The sequence below is a fragment of the Pelophylax lessonae genome (genome assembly GCF_965119305.1).
Source record: "Pelophylax lessonae genome assembly, chromosome: 6".
In the NCBI taxonomy this organism is placed as follows: Eukaryota; Metazoa; Chordata; class Amphibia; order Anura; family Ranidae; genus Pelophylax; species Pelophylax lessonae.
The window spans coordinates 96,790,316-96,810,471 of NC_138773.1; the positions used below are offsets into that span (position 1 = coordinate 96,790,316).

General features: G+C 40.6%; 1 protein-coding gene across 1 annotated transcript in view; it reads left to right on the forward strand.

Annotated features, from left to right (window-relative positions):
* The window catches only part of ADAP1 (ArfGAP with dual PH domains 1), a 304,117-nt gene extending 284,186 nt beyond the window's left edge, over positions 1 to 19,931 (forward strand). The window contains exons 7-11 of the mRNA XM_082260649.1: positions 357 to 440; positions 5,134 to 5,196; positions 11,347 to 11,418; positions 12,507 to 12,735; positions 19,219 to 19,931. Of these exons, the coding sequence (XP_082116775.1) occupies positions 357 to 440; positions 5,134 to 5,196; positions 11,347 to 11,418; positions 12,507 to 12,735; positions 19,219 to 19,247 (477 nt within the window). The 3' untranslated portion in view covers positions 19,248 to 19,931. The remainder of the gene's footprint in view (positions 1 to 356; positions 441 to 5,133; positions 5,197 to 11,346; positions 11,419 to 12,506; positions 12,736 to 19,218) is intronic.
* The last annotated feature ends 225 nt before the right edge of the window (positions 19,932 to 20,156 follow it).

Below are 20,156 nucleotides of genomic sequence, written 5' to 3' on the forward strand. Positions count from 1 at the left end.
TTTTGTACACATTTAATTGAAGCAGACCTATATTCTGCAGAATACAAAAGCTATATGAACAATGGTGCTTAAAGCCATAAAGAATACACATTGGGGAACTGATATTTAGGCAGAGCAGGCACATCAGTGTCTTATCCTGTGCAGTCATTCCATCCTACCTTTGAGCAGAGAGGGTGACCCTCTGGCAGGGAGAACCCGAGTGCCATTTTCCTTTGTTTTTATGTTTAATGGAGAGTGAATTTTACTACTGCTTTTATTAGTCTGTAGGTACACTGCACCTCCCATTTAAATGCAGAATTTAATAAAATGTTGTTACATTAAGTAGATAAATTATTGTTTCATTTTCTTTTAAACAGGAGATTGTGGATTGGTTTAATGCAATACGAGCAGCACGGTTTCACTACTTACAGGTGGCTTATCCAGGGGCTGGAGATCTTGATGTAAGTGTGCTTGTATATTCCAAAACCATTTTATCTGATTGTCAAGCTTAGACTATCTCAGCTATGCTTCATCAATGATTTACTCAGTTCATGTATTGTAAAAACATTTGCTTATACTAATGCCCCGTACACACTATAAGAAAATCGGGTGAACATTTTCTTCCGAGAAATGATTTTACGATTTTCTGATAGTGTGTACACAACTTTTGACAGCTGATTTTGACCTTCCAAATGAAAATTTCCAAAGGGACAAGCTCCAAATTTTTTCTCGTACAGGAACAGAACGAACAAATTTAATTTATTGTGTACCATTTTCTTACAATTTTTGTACGAGAAATGCCCGCTATGAAGGACTTCACATGATCTAAAACAACAAATAACAAAAAAAAGCCTTTGTTGTACAAGAATTTTCATACGTTACTTCTAACCTTGATTCCGACTTGCTGGGAAACCTTGAGGAAAACCAGCCGATAGTTTGTCTGGTTTTCTCATATTGTGTAGGGGGCAATAATGTGCTCATACGTGCTTGATCAGTGGCTCTCAGAATACCTCAAGAGCGCTGCTGTTCAGCGGACAATGTTCCCCCTGGCTCCCTCATTTTTTCTATCACAAAATTGGGTTTACTTTGAAAAATGAATGCTGGGACATCCTCCTCAATATATCTCATGAACCCTGTAGCGCTATCGACTGTTAATGATTACTGTAGGTTGACATAAGTTTGCAACCTATGGGGCTTTAGTGTATGCTAAAGCATATGAATGTATGTCCCAGGATTAAAGGAGAAGTTTGGGATTGTTTAAAAAACAAATTTATGTACTCCCCTCTATGCTGCAGCATCTGTCCCCAGCCAGCTCTAAGCCTGAGAACTGAGCAATTACATGAATGCTGATTACTCAATTCTCAATCAGTTATGAGCAGAGGGCGGTGACTGTCAGTCGCCGCTCTCTGCTCTGCCCCCCACTGGAGTGCCAAGCTGGAGAGGGGGTGGGCATACGCGGGCTTCGGCTCTCAGCCAAGTACTCAGAGTCAGAGCCAGCTGTCAATTAGGCAGCTGTGTGGATCATGGGTTGGATCCTGACAGTATGGTTGGTATCCTTCCAGAGCCTGGAGCGGCTCTGTGACATCAGCCAACAGCAGGCTTTATCCCACTGAAGGACGATTCTGGGTCACAAGTGAACACAAGTAAGTGCTCTCCTGTTACCCACAAGAGAAATATCAGAGGTGCATTCTAATTCCAGTGAGCCATTCTACATATACTATCCCATATATAGCATTCCTAGTCAGTGTGCTCATGTTATTGGCCAAATCCCGATGTACCCGTGTTTTCCAAATCTACCCCATTTTGTGCACCCTCAATTACAGCGCAGCTCTTGCCTTCCTTATGTAGCATAAAACAAATTGGCCGAAAATGTTAAAAAATTTTGATTTTTACTTTTTTTGGGGGGGAATTTCATATAAAAAAATGTGAAAAATATTATTTTTGCAAAATTGACGCTTTTTTTTTGTTTATAGCGCGTGATCAAAAAATCGCACAGGTGATCAAATACCACCAAAAGAAAGCTCTGTTTGTGGGAAAAAAAGGACGTCAAATTTGTTTAAGTACAGCGTCGCACGACCACGCAATTGTCCATTAAATTCACACAGTGCCGAATCGCAAAATACCCCTGGTCTTTTAGCAGCCAAATCCTCCGGGGCTTAAGTGGTTAAAAGGGAATTGGTCTGTAGCTTGTGGATGCAGTGGGTTCTTTCCCCTCCTTCAAAATAGGAGTTATGTAAGTGAGCAAAGATCTTCCCTTAAATTCTCTCTTTTCCCCACTGTATTAAAATATGTACATAGTTTAGGAACTTTAGGATTTTTTCAAAATCTTGTATAATACATAATAGAATACCCATCAGGGCCTGGGCTCTTCCCCAGGGCAATATTCTTTATTGCCCACCCCACTCTAAATCCTCTAGCTTCTCCTTAGGTAATCTTGGGAGATCAAGCTCTCGCAGATATTCCCTCATGGCCATGCTCTTCCTTTCCACTTTCTCTACCTTGCTCTTTCTATCTGACATTATAGAGCTGACTATAGTATGAGTGAAATACCTAGGCGATATCAGGGGATGAATTTACTATTTCCCCGTTCTCGTTTTTATTTTTGGAGGTATAAGATTTGTTTTTTTTCTCTGCTTTTGCTAGCCATTTCCCGGGTTTATTTCCCTATTGGAATTTTTCTTTCATGACTATATGAAATGCGTTCTTTGTCTCCTGGTCCATAAGTGCTGTCAGTTTCACCTCTTCTCAATTCTCGCTGCTTTGGGATGCTATTGGGTCTAGTCCATTCCAAAAAGTGTATCTCCCTAAGTAACTGGTTCTTTTTCTCCTTTTTTTCCTTCTTTCTTTGTGTCCCGATGCCTATTAATATCCCCCTTATATAAGCCTTATGCGTTTTTCCCACAGAATAGTCCATGAAATCTCTGATGTATTATTAATAGCAAAAAAAGCTCTCCAGTTCCTTTTCCACCTTCTTGGTTATCTTTGGATCCTGAATGAGCGAATCATTCAGTTTCCAGGCCCTTTCACTGGCTGTTGCTATTAGTAAATCTAACTGGGCAATCACTGGGGCATGGTCAGAAAGTGTACTGGGCTTAAGGGTCACGTCCTTGAGGGAAGTTAATAGTTGGTGCTCTTTAAAAATTTAATCAATCCTTGAGTAGGAGCCATGTGCTGAGGAATATCAACTATAATCTCTTAATTTTGGGTGTCTGACCCTCCAGGCATTCACCTACTGACATTCCCCCAATAACCTTCTAATTTCATTCTGCCATTGTATTGGGAGACTAGAGAGCCCTGTCGATGAGTCTATATGTGGGTCCAACCCCATGTTAAGGTCTCCTGCTACTATAGGCCTCCCTTCTTTAAATATCGTTTAACTTTTTCGGAATTTTTCTCAGGAACTTATTTGGCTCTCTATTATGGGGAGTAAATGTTTGCAATAGTACACTCCATATGGAATAGTTTTCCCTTAATAATCAAAAACCTCCCCTTGGGATCTGCCAGCTGCTCCTTTAGCGTGAACATGGTATATCTGTCTAATCCAATTGCCACTCCTCGTGAACAACTCGAAACCGACTCACCATAAAACCACATAGGGAAAAAATGGGATGATAATTTAATCTCTGAAGCATGTGTAATGTGTGTTTCCTGTAAGCAGGCCACTCCCACCCCATAATGATGTAGTTCATTAGTTACCTTATACCTTTTGCTAGGTGTATTCAAACCCCTAACATTATATGATACTAAATTAACCAAAGCCATAGGCAGCCACAGCAGCAGCTAACACATGCTTTCTGAAGAAATGTCCTGTATGGAAAGGAAGAGAGAAAACCAACCCCCCCACCCCAACCGCAGCACCCTTCCCAAGAGGTTAACCACTCGGAGGTCTGAACTATTGTCAAGATCTTATTCCTTGTCTGGACCTGGTGATACTTTCAAAAGGAGCAACCACTCTGGCATTCTGACCCGACCCAACCCTCTGGATCGGCAAGCCCTCCCCTTCCCGAGAAAGAGAAAGGGAGAAGAGGCGAGAGAAGGGGGGAGGCAGAAGGAAAAGAAATATCCCTGCGTTCCACCCACCCGTTCTGTTCCCCTCCATCCACCTATTCTCTTCTCCCCTCCTGCCCCCCGCTCCTCTCCCCACCTGAGACCACCATTTTAAAGCCAGGAGTGGTAGGTTCAGTTTGTTACAAAATTCTGCCAAATCTTCTGGGAATCTCAAGACCACTATGCGGCCATCTTTTTTCACTTTGAGGCAGGCTGGGAAATCCCAGCGATAGGGGGTATTAGAAGCCCGCAGCTGTTCTGTCAGGGGTTTAAGAAGTCTCCTCTTTGCCATGGTCTCAACCAACAGATCAGCATATAGCTGTAGGTTCACTCCTTCTAAAGTAATCCCATAAGAATGCTGGGCTTTTTCCATAATTATCATCTTTTCTTATACATAGTGAAACCTTATAATCACTTCTCTTGGGGCGCCCCCACCCTGGCTTTGGTATCCTCCCACCTTGTGCACTCTGTCGATCTTTATGGTTTCTGGGGGCTCCTTCCGAAGCATAGGATTAAAGAGACCCCGCACTACTGTTCTCAGGTCTTCCTTCCCCTGTTTCTCTTGTAAGTCCTTAATTCGCACATTTTTCCTTCGACTTCGATTCTCCTGATTTTTCTAATTAATATAGTAGGGAGCGATTAGCTCTCTGCAGTAGCTTTGTCCGTTTACTCAGTTCATCCAATAATCGATCATGTACATCTATCCTCCCCTCCACACGGCCGAGTACCTGTCCAATATCTGCCTGAACTGCTGCTATATCCAATTTCAAGGATTCCATTTTAGCCAGCAGTCCCGCTAAGGCTTCCTTGGTAAGGGGTAGGCTTGCTTGGAGGTCTTCCAAGCCTCCATCACCTTCTGCTAAGGCTGAGCTCTCCCCTTTAAAGCCTCCACTTTGCGCCTTAGGTCTTACGTTTATTATTGTTGAAGAGCTTACTGCTACAGGCCCAGATTGTTGTAGGTGAACCGTGAACCAATCACATGACTTGCAGATATTGAACCATTTAAGATATGGCTGCAGACTGTGAGCTAACATTGATATTTGCAGCATTTATTCATGTTATCAGTATGGTTGTGATTCATGTTTATGATTTTTCTTCCATTTTCAGTTGGTGCCAAAGCTGACAAGGAACTTTATTAAAGAAGGTTCTATGGAAAAAACAGGGCCAAAGGTAAGAAATGGGGAAAAAACAATTGTGCAGGTATAAGAAGAAACAAGACTGCAGTATATGTAAAACAAAAATGTAGATATAGGCAGCGCTAAATCCTCCTACCTACTGTATTATTGCAATATGTGCAAAAATTGCTGTGCAAACTGCAAACAAACCATATAATATTATTCATCAAAGGTGCAATACCTGAAATGCAAAGTCTATAACCATAAATTCATCAAAAAAATTCCTAAAGGTGCAGTGCTATATAAAGTACTTTTCTGTGCTACAATTGCAATATAATGTATATGTAATTCGGACCATATAATAATAAGTATAGGTGCAATATTAAGGTGCAATAATTAGTGCAACAATTGTGTACTCAAATGGATGGATGGATTTCCTGTGGATGGTCTCAGAGGGCGAGATAAGGAAGAGGACTCCTCATGGTGTAGTAAGTTAAAAATAATCCAAGTTTATTTGGTAAAAAGATATATAAAAATATATATAAAATGTGCAAATCCAGCCGACACTGTTCAGTATAATGTGCGGTAACCCGCACTGTTTCCCTTGGTCTGTCCGGTGCCTTGCCGTTAACTGTAACCAGTACAGGGAGCCGCGCCGATCCCGGAAGTAAGGTAGATCGGTATGCGGGTCAGAGCGGGCCCAGAACGTTTATTACTACACCATGAGGCGTCCTCTTCCTTATCTCGCCCTCTGAGACCATCCACAGGAAATCCATCCATCCATACATTGGGATACAAGCCATCCAGTACATGGAGACCCCTAAGTGTATATTGATTTTTAGTTGACATATGCCAACAAAGATCAACACCATCTGGTGAGTCTGCATTTCTACCACAGTTTGGCGGTGATTCGGAGGGTGCCACCACTACTGTTTGCATTCACGCACAGTCACCACGTTTGGGCTGTTTATATTTTGCACAAGGGACTTATTATTATTTGGACTATTCATTGTTTACATTTTCATATGTATAGTTCTGTGCACCTTTATATGCATATACATTTGAGTACGCAATTGTTGCACTAATTATTGCATCTTAATATTGCACCTATACTGATTATTATATGGTCCGAATTACATATACAATATATTGCAATTGTAGCACAGAAAAGCACTTTATATAGCACTGCACCTTTAGGAATTTTTTTGATGAATTTATGGTTATAAACTTTGCATTTTCAGGTATTGCACCTTTGATGAATAAATATTATATGGTTTGTTTGCACAGCAATTTTTGCACATATTGGAATAATACAGTAGGTAGGAGGATTTAGCGCTGCCTATAGCTACATTTGTCTTTCACCCTTGGGGATTTTTGAAGCAGCAGCTTATGCCACAGATCACATCAACTTATTAACAGTGGCGCAAGTGGCTTTTATATTATTATGCAGTATATGAAGACTTATTTCATAAAGCAATGTAAAGACCATCAATACATAGCCCCCAATAGGATTTCAGTTTACTGAAATCAGAGCCATGCACTTTTTTTTAACCATTTTTTTAAATGCATGCAATGAAGGTTGTTATAAGCACTGAAATATCTGAACAAGACCTAAAATAATTACTGTTCGATTATATTTAGTGGCAGCGGAAGACAATCCAATATATTAATGAAGCAGACCTCATTGAATCAATGTTTAGTAAAGCATTTACAGACTGTGTACTAACCTCAAGAACTTTTCTGATTACAATCAAGCATCTTCAGCAGTACTGCTTGCACCATTTGTGCTGGCTTAAAGTAGTAGTTCACCTTTGAAATACAATGGGGGTGATTTACTAATGGCAAATCTACCCTGCACTACAAGTGCACTTGGAAGTGCAGTCGCTGTAGATCCGAGGGGGACATGCAAGGAAAATAAAAAACGCATTTTTGAATGCACATACCTGGATGATTAGCAGAGCTTCCCCTCATTTCAGATCTTCCCCTTAGATCTACAGCGACTGCACTTCCAAGTGCACTTGTAGTGCAGAGTGGATTTACCTTTTAGTAAATAAACCCCTAAGTCCACATTTCACATTAATGTTTCAAAGATACCTGTATAAAAGTATTCCCCAAAGGTTGGGTTATGGCCACGCTCCAATTTTCCCACAATCCGCATTTGCAAGTGGTCTGTTCCTTTCAGGGAAAGCATGTGACGTCTGCTCCCCTTTTATCGCATTCAAGAACCAATGAAATCTTGATCACAAACCGTTTTTCACAATGATGACACAAAAAGATGTATAGAAATATGTGAGCATGTGTGTTTTGTCAGCCTGAATAACTTGACCATTGCCATTTGATCAAAGTATTATGCTGTAGTTGGTTTCCAATTTAAGGTACCACAGGACAGCTAATTCTTGGTAATAAATACCCAGCCTCACCCTTTGCCCCTGCACTGCAGATGTGTTATGGTCATGTTAGGTCTGGTTTCCAGGTATAGGGGATGACAAAACAATTCCTCTTCAAGAGAAGATTGGGGTTGAGGGGTAAGTGAGGATAAGCTGGTTTCAGGTTCTGGAAGTAGACTGCAGTTCCACACTGACCAATCTGGAGCCCACCTCCCCTTGTTCCCTTTTATTTCTGTGAGTATATAGATGCCCTTCGATCTTCCAGTCCAGTATAGTTTAGTATAGCTTTAGGCTATTGAGAATGAAAAATAACATTTTAAAATAAAATGTTGTGTAAATCACTATATAAATCCAAGCAGCATACCACATTTACAGCAATGCCTCCAAAAATGAGTACTTCTTTTATAAAGTAGTCAGTTAGATTTAAAGATTTTAACATCTAGTTTGAAATATGAATGCAATTATCTCCTTAATGCTGTATCAGTTTGGAACACTTAGGGGTGTATTAAAAAAAAAAATTCATTCTGTGTGAATGGGGCAAAATCAGTGTTCTCAGGCTAAATTCTCTGTGAATCAAATGTTATTCATTGAAAAAAAGTGTGAATGGGGAAAATATGGCATTACGAACACTAAATGACTATCAGTATCATATGAAAGAAATATGCTCCTCAGCTCCATTTGGTAGCCATAATGTGGTATTTTTCCCATTTGCACTTTTTTTTTTTTTTTTAACAAATAACATTTTATTTGCAGAGAATGTAACCTAAGAATGTTTGTTTTTTTTCCCCTATTTACACAGAATGAATTTACATGCTTTAATGAATGGAGAGCTATGCACATTTTTTTTTTAATAAAGACACCTCTTAGTGGATGGCCTGGTGCGCAGAGAAATGCACGCTGGGTACTGGGAGGATGAGTACGTTTAAACTTTCTACAAACAAAAAATTTAGAGTTTTACCTCCTTTCTTTTCAGTGAGGGATTGGCTACCAAGCAGTACAATATGTAACCCTGATATGATAAAATAATAATCCTCAGTTACCGCCCAAACTGTGTGACTATCTCCGCGCTTTAGGATGCACCAGCAACTGCTGGTAATAAAATGATACCCCTGAAGCTGCTACTTGAACAAATATGAATATTTGGTAACAATGTCAACAGAATAATAGTAGCGCTGAAACACTATATAAGAGTTCCTAAAATAGACAGTGGATGTCCACTAAAATAACAGTGTGGTAAAAAACTTAGTCCTCACAGTCTTTAATTGACTAATACCATAAGTCTATTAACGGGTGAATTTAAACATCAATCCCCCTTCCAGATCTTCAATAAACATGAAAGTCCAATGTTATTAACGGTAGTTGTTGGGTAAGTACTGCAAAACCTCCGTGTAGTCTGGTCAGGTCACCACAAATCCACCACCAAGTGCAGGGGGACAAAAAGAAATGGCCACTCACCGGATAGATATGCTCACCTACTCTCATAAGTGAGCACCACTCGCATAATGATCACAAATCCACATGTCATAGGATAGGTTAAATCGAGCAAGAGATGGTTCCCAATCCAGTGTAGTGTCCCTTTTCTGCCAATGTCTCCCAAATATGTGGAAAATAAACAGATATCTCCACTAGTGCAATACGTCTCATAAGGCTTTATTCCAAAGTAAAACAACACATAATGCACTCACTTGTAGTTGGATAAATCACAGCATATCTCATAAAGGCAGTATCGGGACCCCCTCTCCTAATCCGATGTGGCTCCACGCCAGATCGGCTAGTTCCGGATGACCTTTGCTGCCGTAAACCACGATTGGGTGCGTCGTCTGGCCACGCCCCAAGGGTGTTTAGCATACAGAAGGCTTTACGAGTGGAGATATCTGTTTATTTTCCACATATTTGGGAAACATTGGCAGAAAAGGGACACTACACTGGATTGGGAACCATCTCTTGCTCGATTTAACCTATCCTATGGTGACATGTGGATTTGTGATCATTATGCGAGTGGTGCTCACTTATGAGAGTAGGTGAGCATATCTATCCGGTGAGTGGCCATTTCTTATTGTCCCCCTGCACTTGGTGGTGGATTTGTGGTGACCTGACCAGACTACACAGAGGTTTTGCAGTACTTACCCAACAACTACCGTTAATAACATTGGACTTTCATGTTTATTGAAGATCTGGAAGGGGGATTGATGTTTAAATTCACCCGTTAATAGACTTATGGTATTAGTCAATTAAAGACTGTGAGGACTAAGTTTTTTACCACACTGTTATTTTAGTGGACATCCACTGTCTATTTTAGGAACTCTTATATAGTGTTTCAGCGCTACTATTATTCTGTTGACAATGTAACCCTGATAAATGTTTTGTCCACTTCCTCCATTCCTCTTCTACATTACTATTATTATCATTCAGGATTTATATAGTCCCAACATTTTGCACAGCACTTTACAATATAAAGGGAGACAGTACAGTTATAATACAGTACAGTTATTAATTAGAGCTTACAATCTAATGTAAGTGGGGTAAGTGGTACTGTGGAGGATGAGCTGATGGAAGTTAGGCAGGCCATACATTACCACTGATGGGGGATCTCTTCCGCTGAGATATTATGTTCTGAATACAATGATCCCTGCTTGTGTCTAGAGCCACCGGCAGTGATCACATGAAAAAGAAAATCAGACAGGCTGATTGTGCTGGTCAGTTGATGCATCAACTTCAGTACAACCAGTCTGCCCATACATAACTCGAAACTCGCTTGTTTCCTGCTGAACTGACCAAATTTCCATTTGTCATTGGGCAGTTTTAATAGTTACATTGTTATTTGAAGACGGGATAGGCTTCCCTAAAGGAAACAAATAAGAACCTATTACATCATATGAGATTTTTGTTTTACAGTTCACACCTGATATGCTGATCAGGAACATGATCTCCTGCATAGGGATGGGCTCAGGCGTGCTTGGATCATAGTCCCAAGCCACCTGAGCAATCCCCCCAGAAAGCCGTCACTACACACCGCCAATCATAGGCAGCGTGTCTTTGTGCAGCTGCGGGTTGGGAAATGCCTCATTGCCATAATTGACAGTGTGCAGTGAGGGCTTCCTGGCGGGATTGCTCAGGTTGGTTGAGACTTCCATGCGAACACGCCTGAGCCCATCCCTACTCCTGCACTTAAGCCTGTCAGAGCCGCGGGCATGTGTTTTCTTTTCTGAAGCTGAACTAGTACTACATTGTGTGACCAATTGTTATAATAATAATAATGCTCAGCAAATTTCACCATGTTACAAACAGGAAGGCTGCCATTGTCCTTCCCTATTGAAAATGCCTGGCAGATATGCCAAAAATCATATAGCATAGCCACGCTAAAACATATAAATTACACATGAGCAGCCGCTTAAGCATTCTGTGACACTAGATGCAAGAATTGTAATAAAGATATGAAGCAGCTTTGACTTCGCTACTTTGAGTTGGTGACAAGCACAAACAACACAGACTTCTGAATTTCCTGATCAAGTGGTCAGTGAGTCAAATCTCTGGAGTCAGCACAACAGCCAGGCAACTAGCATTTCCAAGAGGTGGTCAGTAATGGCAGTGCCTGTATTTCTGTAATGATAGGTTTACTTTAACATCACAGCAGTGTCTGGGGGAATACATTGACAGATTGCCAGATATGACACAGCTTGCAATTCTCTGTCTGTGATCTGTGCCAAGGAAACACCCTTTAGTGCCTCTTTCCACTCAGCACTGTACACCTTATACTTATCTGCTAATTAGAATCTATCACTCGCAGCTTGTTTCTGATGTGTTCTCTCTGTGTTTAGCATACAGAGGGCTTTAAGAAGAGATGGTTCACCTTGGATGACAGAAGATTAATGTACTTTAAGGATCCTTTGGTAAGAGAGTGTTTTATTAGTGTTTAATGCATCTGACACAGTGACATAATGAGGGCTGCAATCTCACTGTGTGTTGTGGTTTGTACAGAAAGTTCTTGTTTTACATAAATGTTATTCATGTTGATCTGGAAAATTACCACTTTAAATATCGGACATTTTGTTTAACTCTTTTAGTGCCAGAGCCATTTCTTAAAATGGCGTTAGTTCCAATTTTATATGTCACGGAATATTAGCACAGTAGTTTATCAAACACATTTTTTTTCAGTAAAAAAACACAAAGGTAAATTTTAGTGCACAAAAATGCAATATACAGTATTGCCCACAATTTATGGTAAAATATTAAAGATGAGCTTAATAAGTTACCCAACACGTCAACTCTTAAATTTGTATCCATCCATGACACAGTGACAACTTTTGGTACAAAATATTGTCCATTGCATCAAAGGGCTTAAAAAGCCCTTTCTTCCCCAACTGGAAGAGACATAATACATGTCACTCTTGGATTCTTTCTAGCTAGGAGAAACCAGTGAACATCTGTTCACTGGTCTTTCAAGCAACTAACCGGTCCTGTGCCCGTAAGTGAAATAGTGAAGACCGGGACACATGATGGGGGAGGGGGGGGGCACATTCCCATGGTCTGTGGAAACAATCCAGCAGCTGAGAGAGCATGAAGGCAAACTGCATCTGCGGTAATGCCTCTTAAACCTATAATGCTCTTGGAATCCTGTGTCATAGGTATGCCCTGTAATAAATGTATTTTTGTAAAACAACAGAAATAGTTTAAAAATAGATATGAAACAGTTAAAAAACATATAATTGTCACCATACTACAACACAGAAATATTTGGAGAAATCAGAAGACGTTAGTACTGAATCTGGATTATTTTGCCCTTTTAATCAGTTCTTAGGAACCACGCATAGCTCACCGTTTTAATAGGTGGGGGTTAGTACAACAGGCCAACATAGCAACTTGCCATCTCATATCTGTAGTACCTCTGCTGACAAAGTAATAATTTGTTTTATATATAATATTTGTGTTACTGGTCATCCCATAGTGGAAGCAGTATCTTACGATCCTTCTGTTGTAGGATGCCTTCCCTAGAGGAGAAGTCTTTATAGGGAGCACAGAAAACCGCTATAAAGTAGAAGAGGGACTTCCAGCCTCCATACAAGGAAATCACTGGCAGTATGGAATAACCATAACCACTCCAGACAGAAAGTTCCTTTTTGCTTGTGAAACAGATACTGACCGTTCGGAGTGGATTGCAGCCTTTCAGAAAGTTCTCAGTAAGCCAATGCTTCCACAGGAATATGCAGGTAAGAATAAACACCTACAGAAATAATGTACTGAAATGCCATATGAACTCTGTGGGTCCCAGATGTCGAGATTATGTAATCATAAATTGTCATAACTCTGATCCTCATAAATATAATTTTTGGGGACACATTTGGTGAACCATTCTTACAATGAGGGGGTTACTGGAAGAATCCAATTCCCAGATTGTATACAATGGTGAACCAGGTTGCAGCCAGGGCTGTTTGAAGGAATTTGGGGGCCCCAAGCAAAATGGACATGGAGGCCCCCTCGACCCCCCGCACACACCCAAAGCCTACAGGAACCACAGCATAGCCATACAGTTTAAGTATCTTTATATCTATCTATCTATCTATCTATCTATCTATCTATCTATCTATCTATCTATCTATCTATCTATCTATCTATCTATCTATCTATCTATCTATCTATCTATCTACATATATACATATATGATATAGATAGATATAGATATAATAAAGAAAGAAAGAAAGGAGAGAGAGAGAGAGAGAGGGGGACAGATAAACAAAAAGAGGCATAGGAAGACTAAGATTAGAAGGGAGATAGAAAAAAAAAAAGAAAGGAAGTTTTCAGACCTGTCGGCACTCCACAGATGTAGAAGCAGAGGGTCCTATCAGCTACTCACCCTGATGCTATCTGCTCCTCACTCATCCACACCGGCTGCAGGAATTTTAATTGCATTTAGAGCCCTGCTATCTGTATACAGTAGGAGCTGTCAGTCTGCACTGTCCATGGGCTGGTCCATACTCTGCATAAAGTCTAGCTGGTAGGCCAGGGATCTCTCTTGTGTCTGCAGAACTTATCAGACTTTTTACAAACCTGTTGAGGCAGAGAGGGGCCCCCTTGAGGGAGATCCCGATAACAGTGTCATTGCACTTTACTGCATTGACGATCAAAGGGGCGCTCACAGCCTTACACAGTGTCGTTGCATTTATTCTTAACCAGTCGTTGTCCAATTGCTTGGTTTGCCTGCCTTGTAGCAACGGGCCTGGTTGCAGCCCAAGATCCATTAGTCTAGTGTGTCAAGTTTAGTCATTTTTTCTGGGAACAAGGTAGTTCAGCAGGTAAGGCATGAAACACTGCTAAGGCTATATCAGAATGGTTCCTCCAAGTGGAGTAGTAAGAGTGACTTTGAATCTCACAGGTTATGCTTCGCTGAATGACTTAATACACACAGGTCCATACCAAGGGCTGTCCTTGCTGTGTGCTTATAGGAAACCTTTCATAAGATAAATAAACTGCAATAGCTTACCTCTTTTAAAAAATGCTAGTTACCGGATTGCCATACTAAGCTTCTTGTCTTATATTTTTAGACAGTGACTTAGAATAAAATACATAAAAGTATGTATGGCTTTTCCCCAACAATCTATCAATGGAATGTATATTAAATGAATAGTGTTTGTAGCATTTGGAAAATACTGATGAAGTGGAACTAGTTCATTGCAACTCCATATTTGTTGAGAAAAAAAAATCAATCCTCTCTAGGTGATCTGTATACATTGTAAGGATTTTGTTAAATTGTTGCAGATTTATACCTTTTATTCTAAAGAAATGTTTGTTTTACCATGTCAAACTGATTTCTGAATTGACTTCTGTTGTAGAGGAAGCCTTATGACTTTTTGTTTCATAAGTGGATGCCTACAATTTAACTGTGGAAACTTTTAAGAAAAGTAGTTAACCAATCACCCAAGCAATACATTATATATCTTGTACAGTACAGGATACAGGCAGATTATTTATACATCATGGCTTATAGGTGTGTACCTTTGGGTGATTGAATGCTGGTACACCCCCTAGAGTGCCTCTCCTATAATTCTATCCCACTTTATGAGTCCTCAGTTTTGCACTAGTGTCTGAAAGTGATGGACCTTTTCTCCTTCACAGAAAACATAAATTGGCTTAACCAGTTTTTTATTTTTTATTTATAATTGTATCTTCAATTTTCTCAGTTAATTCCCAGTCTTCTCATACCAACATAGAAGCAGTGTATCTGGATTGGTGCAACCTTGGTAAAACTTTGGGAACTGTTCCCAGACCCCATGCTGTGGGGATAGCCTGTAATGTTGCTTTGGGTGCTGAATTCACTATTAACTTTGCATTGTAAACTTTTCAAACTAAAACTCAACCCCTCAGAGCTCAGTCAGATGACCAGGTGTTACATCGAACCACTGGTCACATACTTTAACACCACCTCCGCCTAGAGCCCTTAAAAGGTACTCAGGAACTTCCACCTGCCCTTTCGCCATAAGGATTCATTACAGCATGGTCTACACCTGCGTTACCACATACTCCTTACAGACACGCATACTCTTTACTCTGCAGAGGGGAATATCCTTACTTGTAGCTATGGGGACCAGATGAAAGGGAACCAATACAAAATTGCACACCAACATTTGCTCCACCAAAGCCAACACAACACTTAACCTCAGAGTGATGATGTGTCCCGTGTATTGGAGCAAGAGCCGGCTCTAACACCAGTTTCAGCATCTGATCGTAGCTCTGTTTCAGGGAAACAAAAAAATGGCCTAGCTGACTAAAGCAGGATTCTCTGCATCTATGTCACTTTTCCTTGGACAGAATATGGCCCATATACAACCTTCTTCATCCAGGGTCTAATAACGTCATGCCTCTTCTGCCCGTTTCTCCATTTGAGTTGGATCCTGATATGCTGGTCCAAGAGGGCGATGGGCATGAAAAGGATATTATGGCAGTATTAGAGGAAGCTGCGGAAAATGTTTCTTCTCCAGATTGTCACCATATTAAAGAAGGAGCTTCACGCAGCATGCTTCCTATTGTTGAAAAACTCATTACCTCTGCACACACAAGCCTTGGCATTGTGCATCCTGACTTTCCTCCATCTCGCCATGCCCCTTTGGGTACAAACAGATCTGGAAAACCTGCAAAACATTCCCTGCTCATGCACAGATAGAATCTGCAGTATGACAAAACCATAAAGGATTTTCACTCCAATCCTGACATCGGTGTCCTAAATAAACATCTCACTGTACCTATCGAAGATGTTCCTTCTTTCAAAGATTCTGTAAATTGAATATTAGAAATGTTCTTAAAAGATCCCTTTTCTCTTGCCAGCTTTGCAACCAGATCTTGCTGCAGTTTCAGTATGTCAAACTGCAGTTAACAGGACTAGGACAATAAACCACCAACATGACCCTGTATTTCAGGATGGTGCTGTTACAGAACAATTACAGCAATTGCCTTCATCTTTTTTTTTTTTTTGTGAATACCCTAGAACAGGGGTGTTAGGCTCAATTTCATTGTGGGCCGCATCTGCATTTTGGTTGCCCTCAAAGGTCCAGTTGTATCTGTAATACTAGATGTCCAGAGCACCCACCCTCCCTTACATCACAGTGCTCCCCCTTGTGCTGCTTCGGGGAGGAAGCTGGGGGTTGGGCTGGGAAACAAAAAGTGCAGGGTCTGGAGGAGGACCAGAGGAAGGCTGGAGTCAGCTGTCGGAGTCTGCTGAATGCTGAAACATATGGGTTAAACTTTGACAGCTGAAGCTGCCTGAAAAAGTTGCTCTACACATATGCTCTACCAAGAAAAACCTCTATTTAGTGAGGCACCTTACCAATTCATCAAAGGGGTCGTTGTTGAGAAGATTTTACTTTCACAGTGGAAGGTTCCAAAGTCCCCCTCCTCAGGAGCCCTTAGCTCCTCCAAATGTAGAGCACCAGTTTGCTCTAACCAAGCTTCAACTTCAAAACCTAAGTTCAGCACTTCCTTCAGCTCAAGGCTTGGCCCACAAAGGCCACCAAGCCTTCCCCTAAGTCCACCTCACAAATCAAGGGGCACCCACACTCATAAGAGTGGAGGACATCTTTTAAAGTTTGCATGTCAATCTATTGGGGATTTTAAAAGGGCACAAAAAGTTCCAGGCTTCACCCAATCACTGTGTTCTTCAAGGACAGTTAGATTTGCAGATTGCCCTGAACCGTCTCTTGTCCCAGGGAGTGGTTGTTCCAATACCACCATAAGACAGGTTCAAACAAGACTAGGATGCTACTCAAACTTGTTTACGTGTATCAATGCCCAATGGAGGTATTTGTCTTATTCTGGACTTAAATCCTTTTAAATGATTCCTTTAAATTCTAAAATTTGGTATAAATCTGCAAGGTCAGTCATTTCCTCCCTAAGACAAAAGGAATATATGGCTTTTATGGACATCCAAAATGCCAATTTGCATGTTTCCATTTACAAAAAGCAAAGGGAGACGTCTACGAGAGAAACAGGCATGTTACTGTGCGGAGAAAGTCCCTTCACCAGTGGATCAAGTTGATGGGCTACAGCAGCTGCTTGATAATCAGCCACCACTGCTGTATGGGGAGACGCTGCTGGTGGCAGGAATGGACACCGATGGCTGGTTACCCGCTGGTGGCTGTAGCCAGTTGGCTTGATCCACTGGTGAAGGGGCTTTCTACACATTGTGACATTCCTGTTTCTCTCCTAGACATGTCAGTGCAAGTTACTGTTTTTATTTTGTTCAACTGAATAAAGTCATACAATGCTATGAGGCTGTTTGGTGCCCCTTTCTCTCTTTGTTATTTGCAGATTCCGATTTCCCAAGCCCAGCACATAGAGACAGCAGCCATTAGCTAGAGATAAAATTCAGTATTTAGTATTTAGCAACTAGCTACATCTAAAGGGCTTGTTTTTATTTTTGTTTTCACTGCTTTTTTTATGCTCTAAATATGATATATCGTTACTCTTAGTTATATAATATTGAGGCGTTGTATAATTACTTCTGCCGATACTCTGGTTTCACTCATTTGCAACATTGCTACTTTTTTTCAGTCATTATGGTTTTCATGGAATATTTACACATGACCTCCAGTGGTCACTAATGGCATTTTCTTTTCTACCTTGCCAAAAGCAAAAAAATTGTCTTCCAGAAAAATCTTTTTCACACCTGGAAGTCCTTTCATGCCTGATGTGAATACAGGCACAGATTACTCCGGGCTTCACATTCAGGCCTTCATACAAACAGGTCTTGGCTAGAACTTGCCTGTAAGAACTCTCAAAGGTCAAGTCTTTGCCTAATTCATACTTTTTCAAAGGCCTTTGGCTTTAATTTCACTTGTAAGAATCTGCCTTCAAGGTGTATCTTGTATTAACTCCTCTTGCAATACGCACTGGAGTTAAGTTACTAAAGGCAAATAGACCGTGCACTTTGTAAGTGCAGTTGTAGATCGGTGGGAGTTCCTGGGCATTTGGCAATACGTCTTTCTTGCCCAGTTGCATAAGGCCACCGCCTAGTCTTCAATACATACCCTTTAAAGTTATTCCAGGTGGACATCCAATCTTCTGCTGATGCAGCTTTTGGTTGCAAGGTTCTCACACCGGCACTCTGAGTTGGGTCTTCTGCCCCTGTTTTTTTGGCCTACTGGTAAAGTTCTGTTTGTCTCATTGTTTCTTACCTTCCTATTTATTGCATGGAGATGTCCCATGGTGTTTGAATAGTCTTGTCTGTGCCTATACTACACGGTTATGATAAAGAGTTTTGACTTGCTTGTAAATACCTGTATATACATATCTTCTGTAAAGTACAGGGCACAGGCCACCCTCTCTTCCATTTATTTGTTTACTCTGTATTGCTTAATACAAAACTGAGGACTTAAGGAGTGTGGCATGGTTATAGTGGAGGCACCCTGGGGGCTTGTCCACAAATGCTTTGCCAGTGTCCACTAACGTAAAGGTACACACCTATAACCCATGGTGTATGAATAATCTGCCGGTGTCCTGTACTGTACTCCAGGATATGCAATTTACAGGCAAGTCAGAAATTCCTCTTTTCTGGCAGTGTTCTGTAATTCGATAGTGGATCCCCCCAATTTGCTAAATTGAGAAAAGTACATTTATGATAGCTTTAGAAAACAACAGTGTTTACAGAATGAAATCAAAAGGTAATTTTGTTAACACTAAATTGGAAAAGAACCATTTTTAAAACAAGTAGGTGGAGGGAGTGTCAGAATTGGTAGGGTGGGGGGTGATTTGTTTGGCTGCAGGTCTATTTTAAGGTGAATCGTTCTTTGTTCTTGCAGGCAAAGTAATACTTTTAATTTCAGCCCCTGCAGGAGCTTAGAACACTCCACTCAGCAGCTGAAACAAGGAAAAGAAGACTTTTCTAAAGCTCAAAGTAGTCTCTTACCACCATGTAACAGTGCTGAATGAATGAGCAGCCAATTGTCAAGTACAAGCACTGTCACATGGGAGTAAGTCACATGCTTCCTTATACTCAAAGTTCAAGGAATTTCACTTCTCTCTCAGGAGCAAAGCAGAACAGCAGGGAGTACGAATGGACGGTAAATACAAAAGTAGACATTTAAGTGAGATTTATTTCTATAAATGAATAGCAGAAAGCAAAGTGATTCTGCTGCTGGAGGCAGTTGTGTATGCTTAGGGGATGTGATTTGGGTCTCCCTTTAACTACAAACCTTTCTTTCCAGTGGAAGCCCACTTCAAGCATAAACCATAGCACAGAGGGTTCCTGCGACTGTTTACAAGTGCACAAGATTTATGGCAGAGCAAAAAATATATCTACAAGGTGAAGAGACTATAAAAAGGGAAGAATCGGAACCCCACTGTGATATACTGGGAACAGCTCTGCCCAACAAGTTCTGCTTTCCACTACAGTTCATCCAAGGACTGAGCATGCCAGCGTAATGTCTGTCTACGTGTTTCGTGCCATATCCATCCTCAGCAGTGGCCTCAGTGGAAGAGTTTTGTGAAGTTTATTCAGTAACTGAGAGGAAATTCATTATTACACAGCATCGAGATGCATTATCCAAGGATCATGACAAACTTAAACTGAACCTTTTTTTAATGAAGTGTAGAAACTTTGATGTCTATAATCAACATTCCCCGAGTGACTTTTCCTTTTCTTGTGTGAATGAAAATTTCACTGAAAAATGACCCCATCTTCCATAGTATGGGCATAATTGTAATTCCAATTAAACCACTAAACAGTAAGGTCTCTGGCTATTTAGGAAGATGCATTCTAAATTATAATCTGGTTGTAGACTGGAACGAGGGATCTCTAAATATAAGCATCACTTATTTTTACTTTCCTGGCTCTGATAACATGCAAATCAACAGCCTCCTGGCTCCTAACATTATTTGTGTGCCATTGCATCCAATTGTCAAGAAGATAGGCATCTTGGTGAAGTTTTGGGAATTGATAGCAGTATCACTTGTTACATATGATATATGATATATATATATGATATGCACAGATGGAATTTAGAGTACTCTTTCAAATATTTAAAGTGCATCTGTGCCCAATGGACATTAAAGTGTATACACATTCTTAACTAGCAGTCAAAAGGTTTTTAAACAAGTCATCACCAACCTCACTAGCGGCTTGCACTGTGAAGTAGTTAATTCT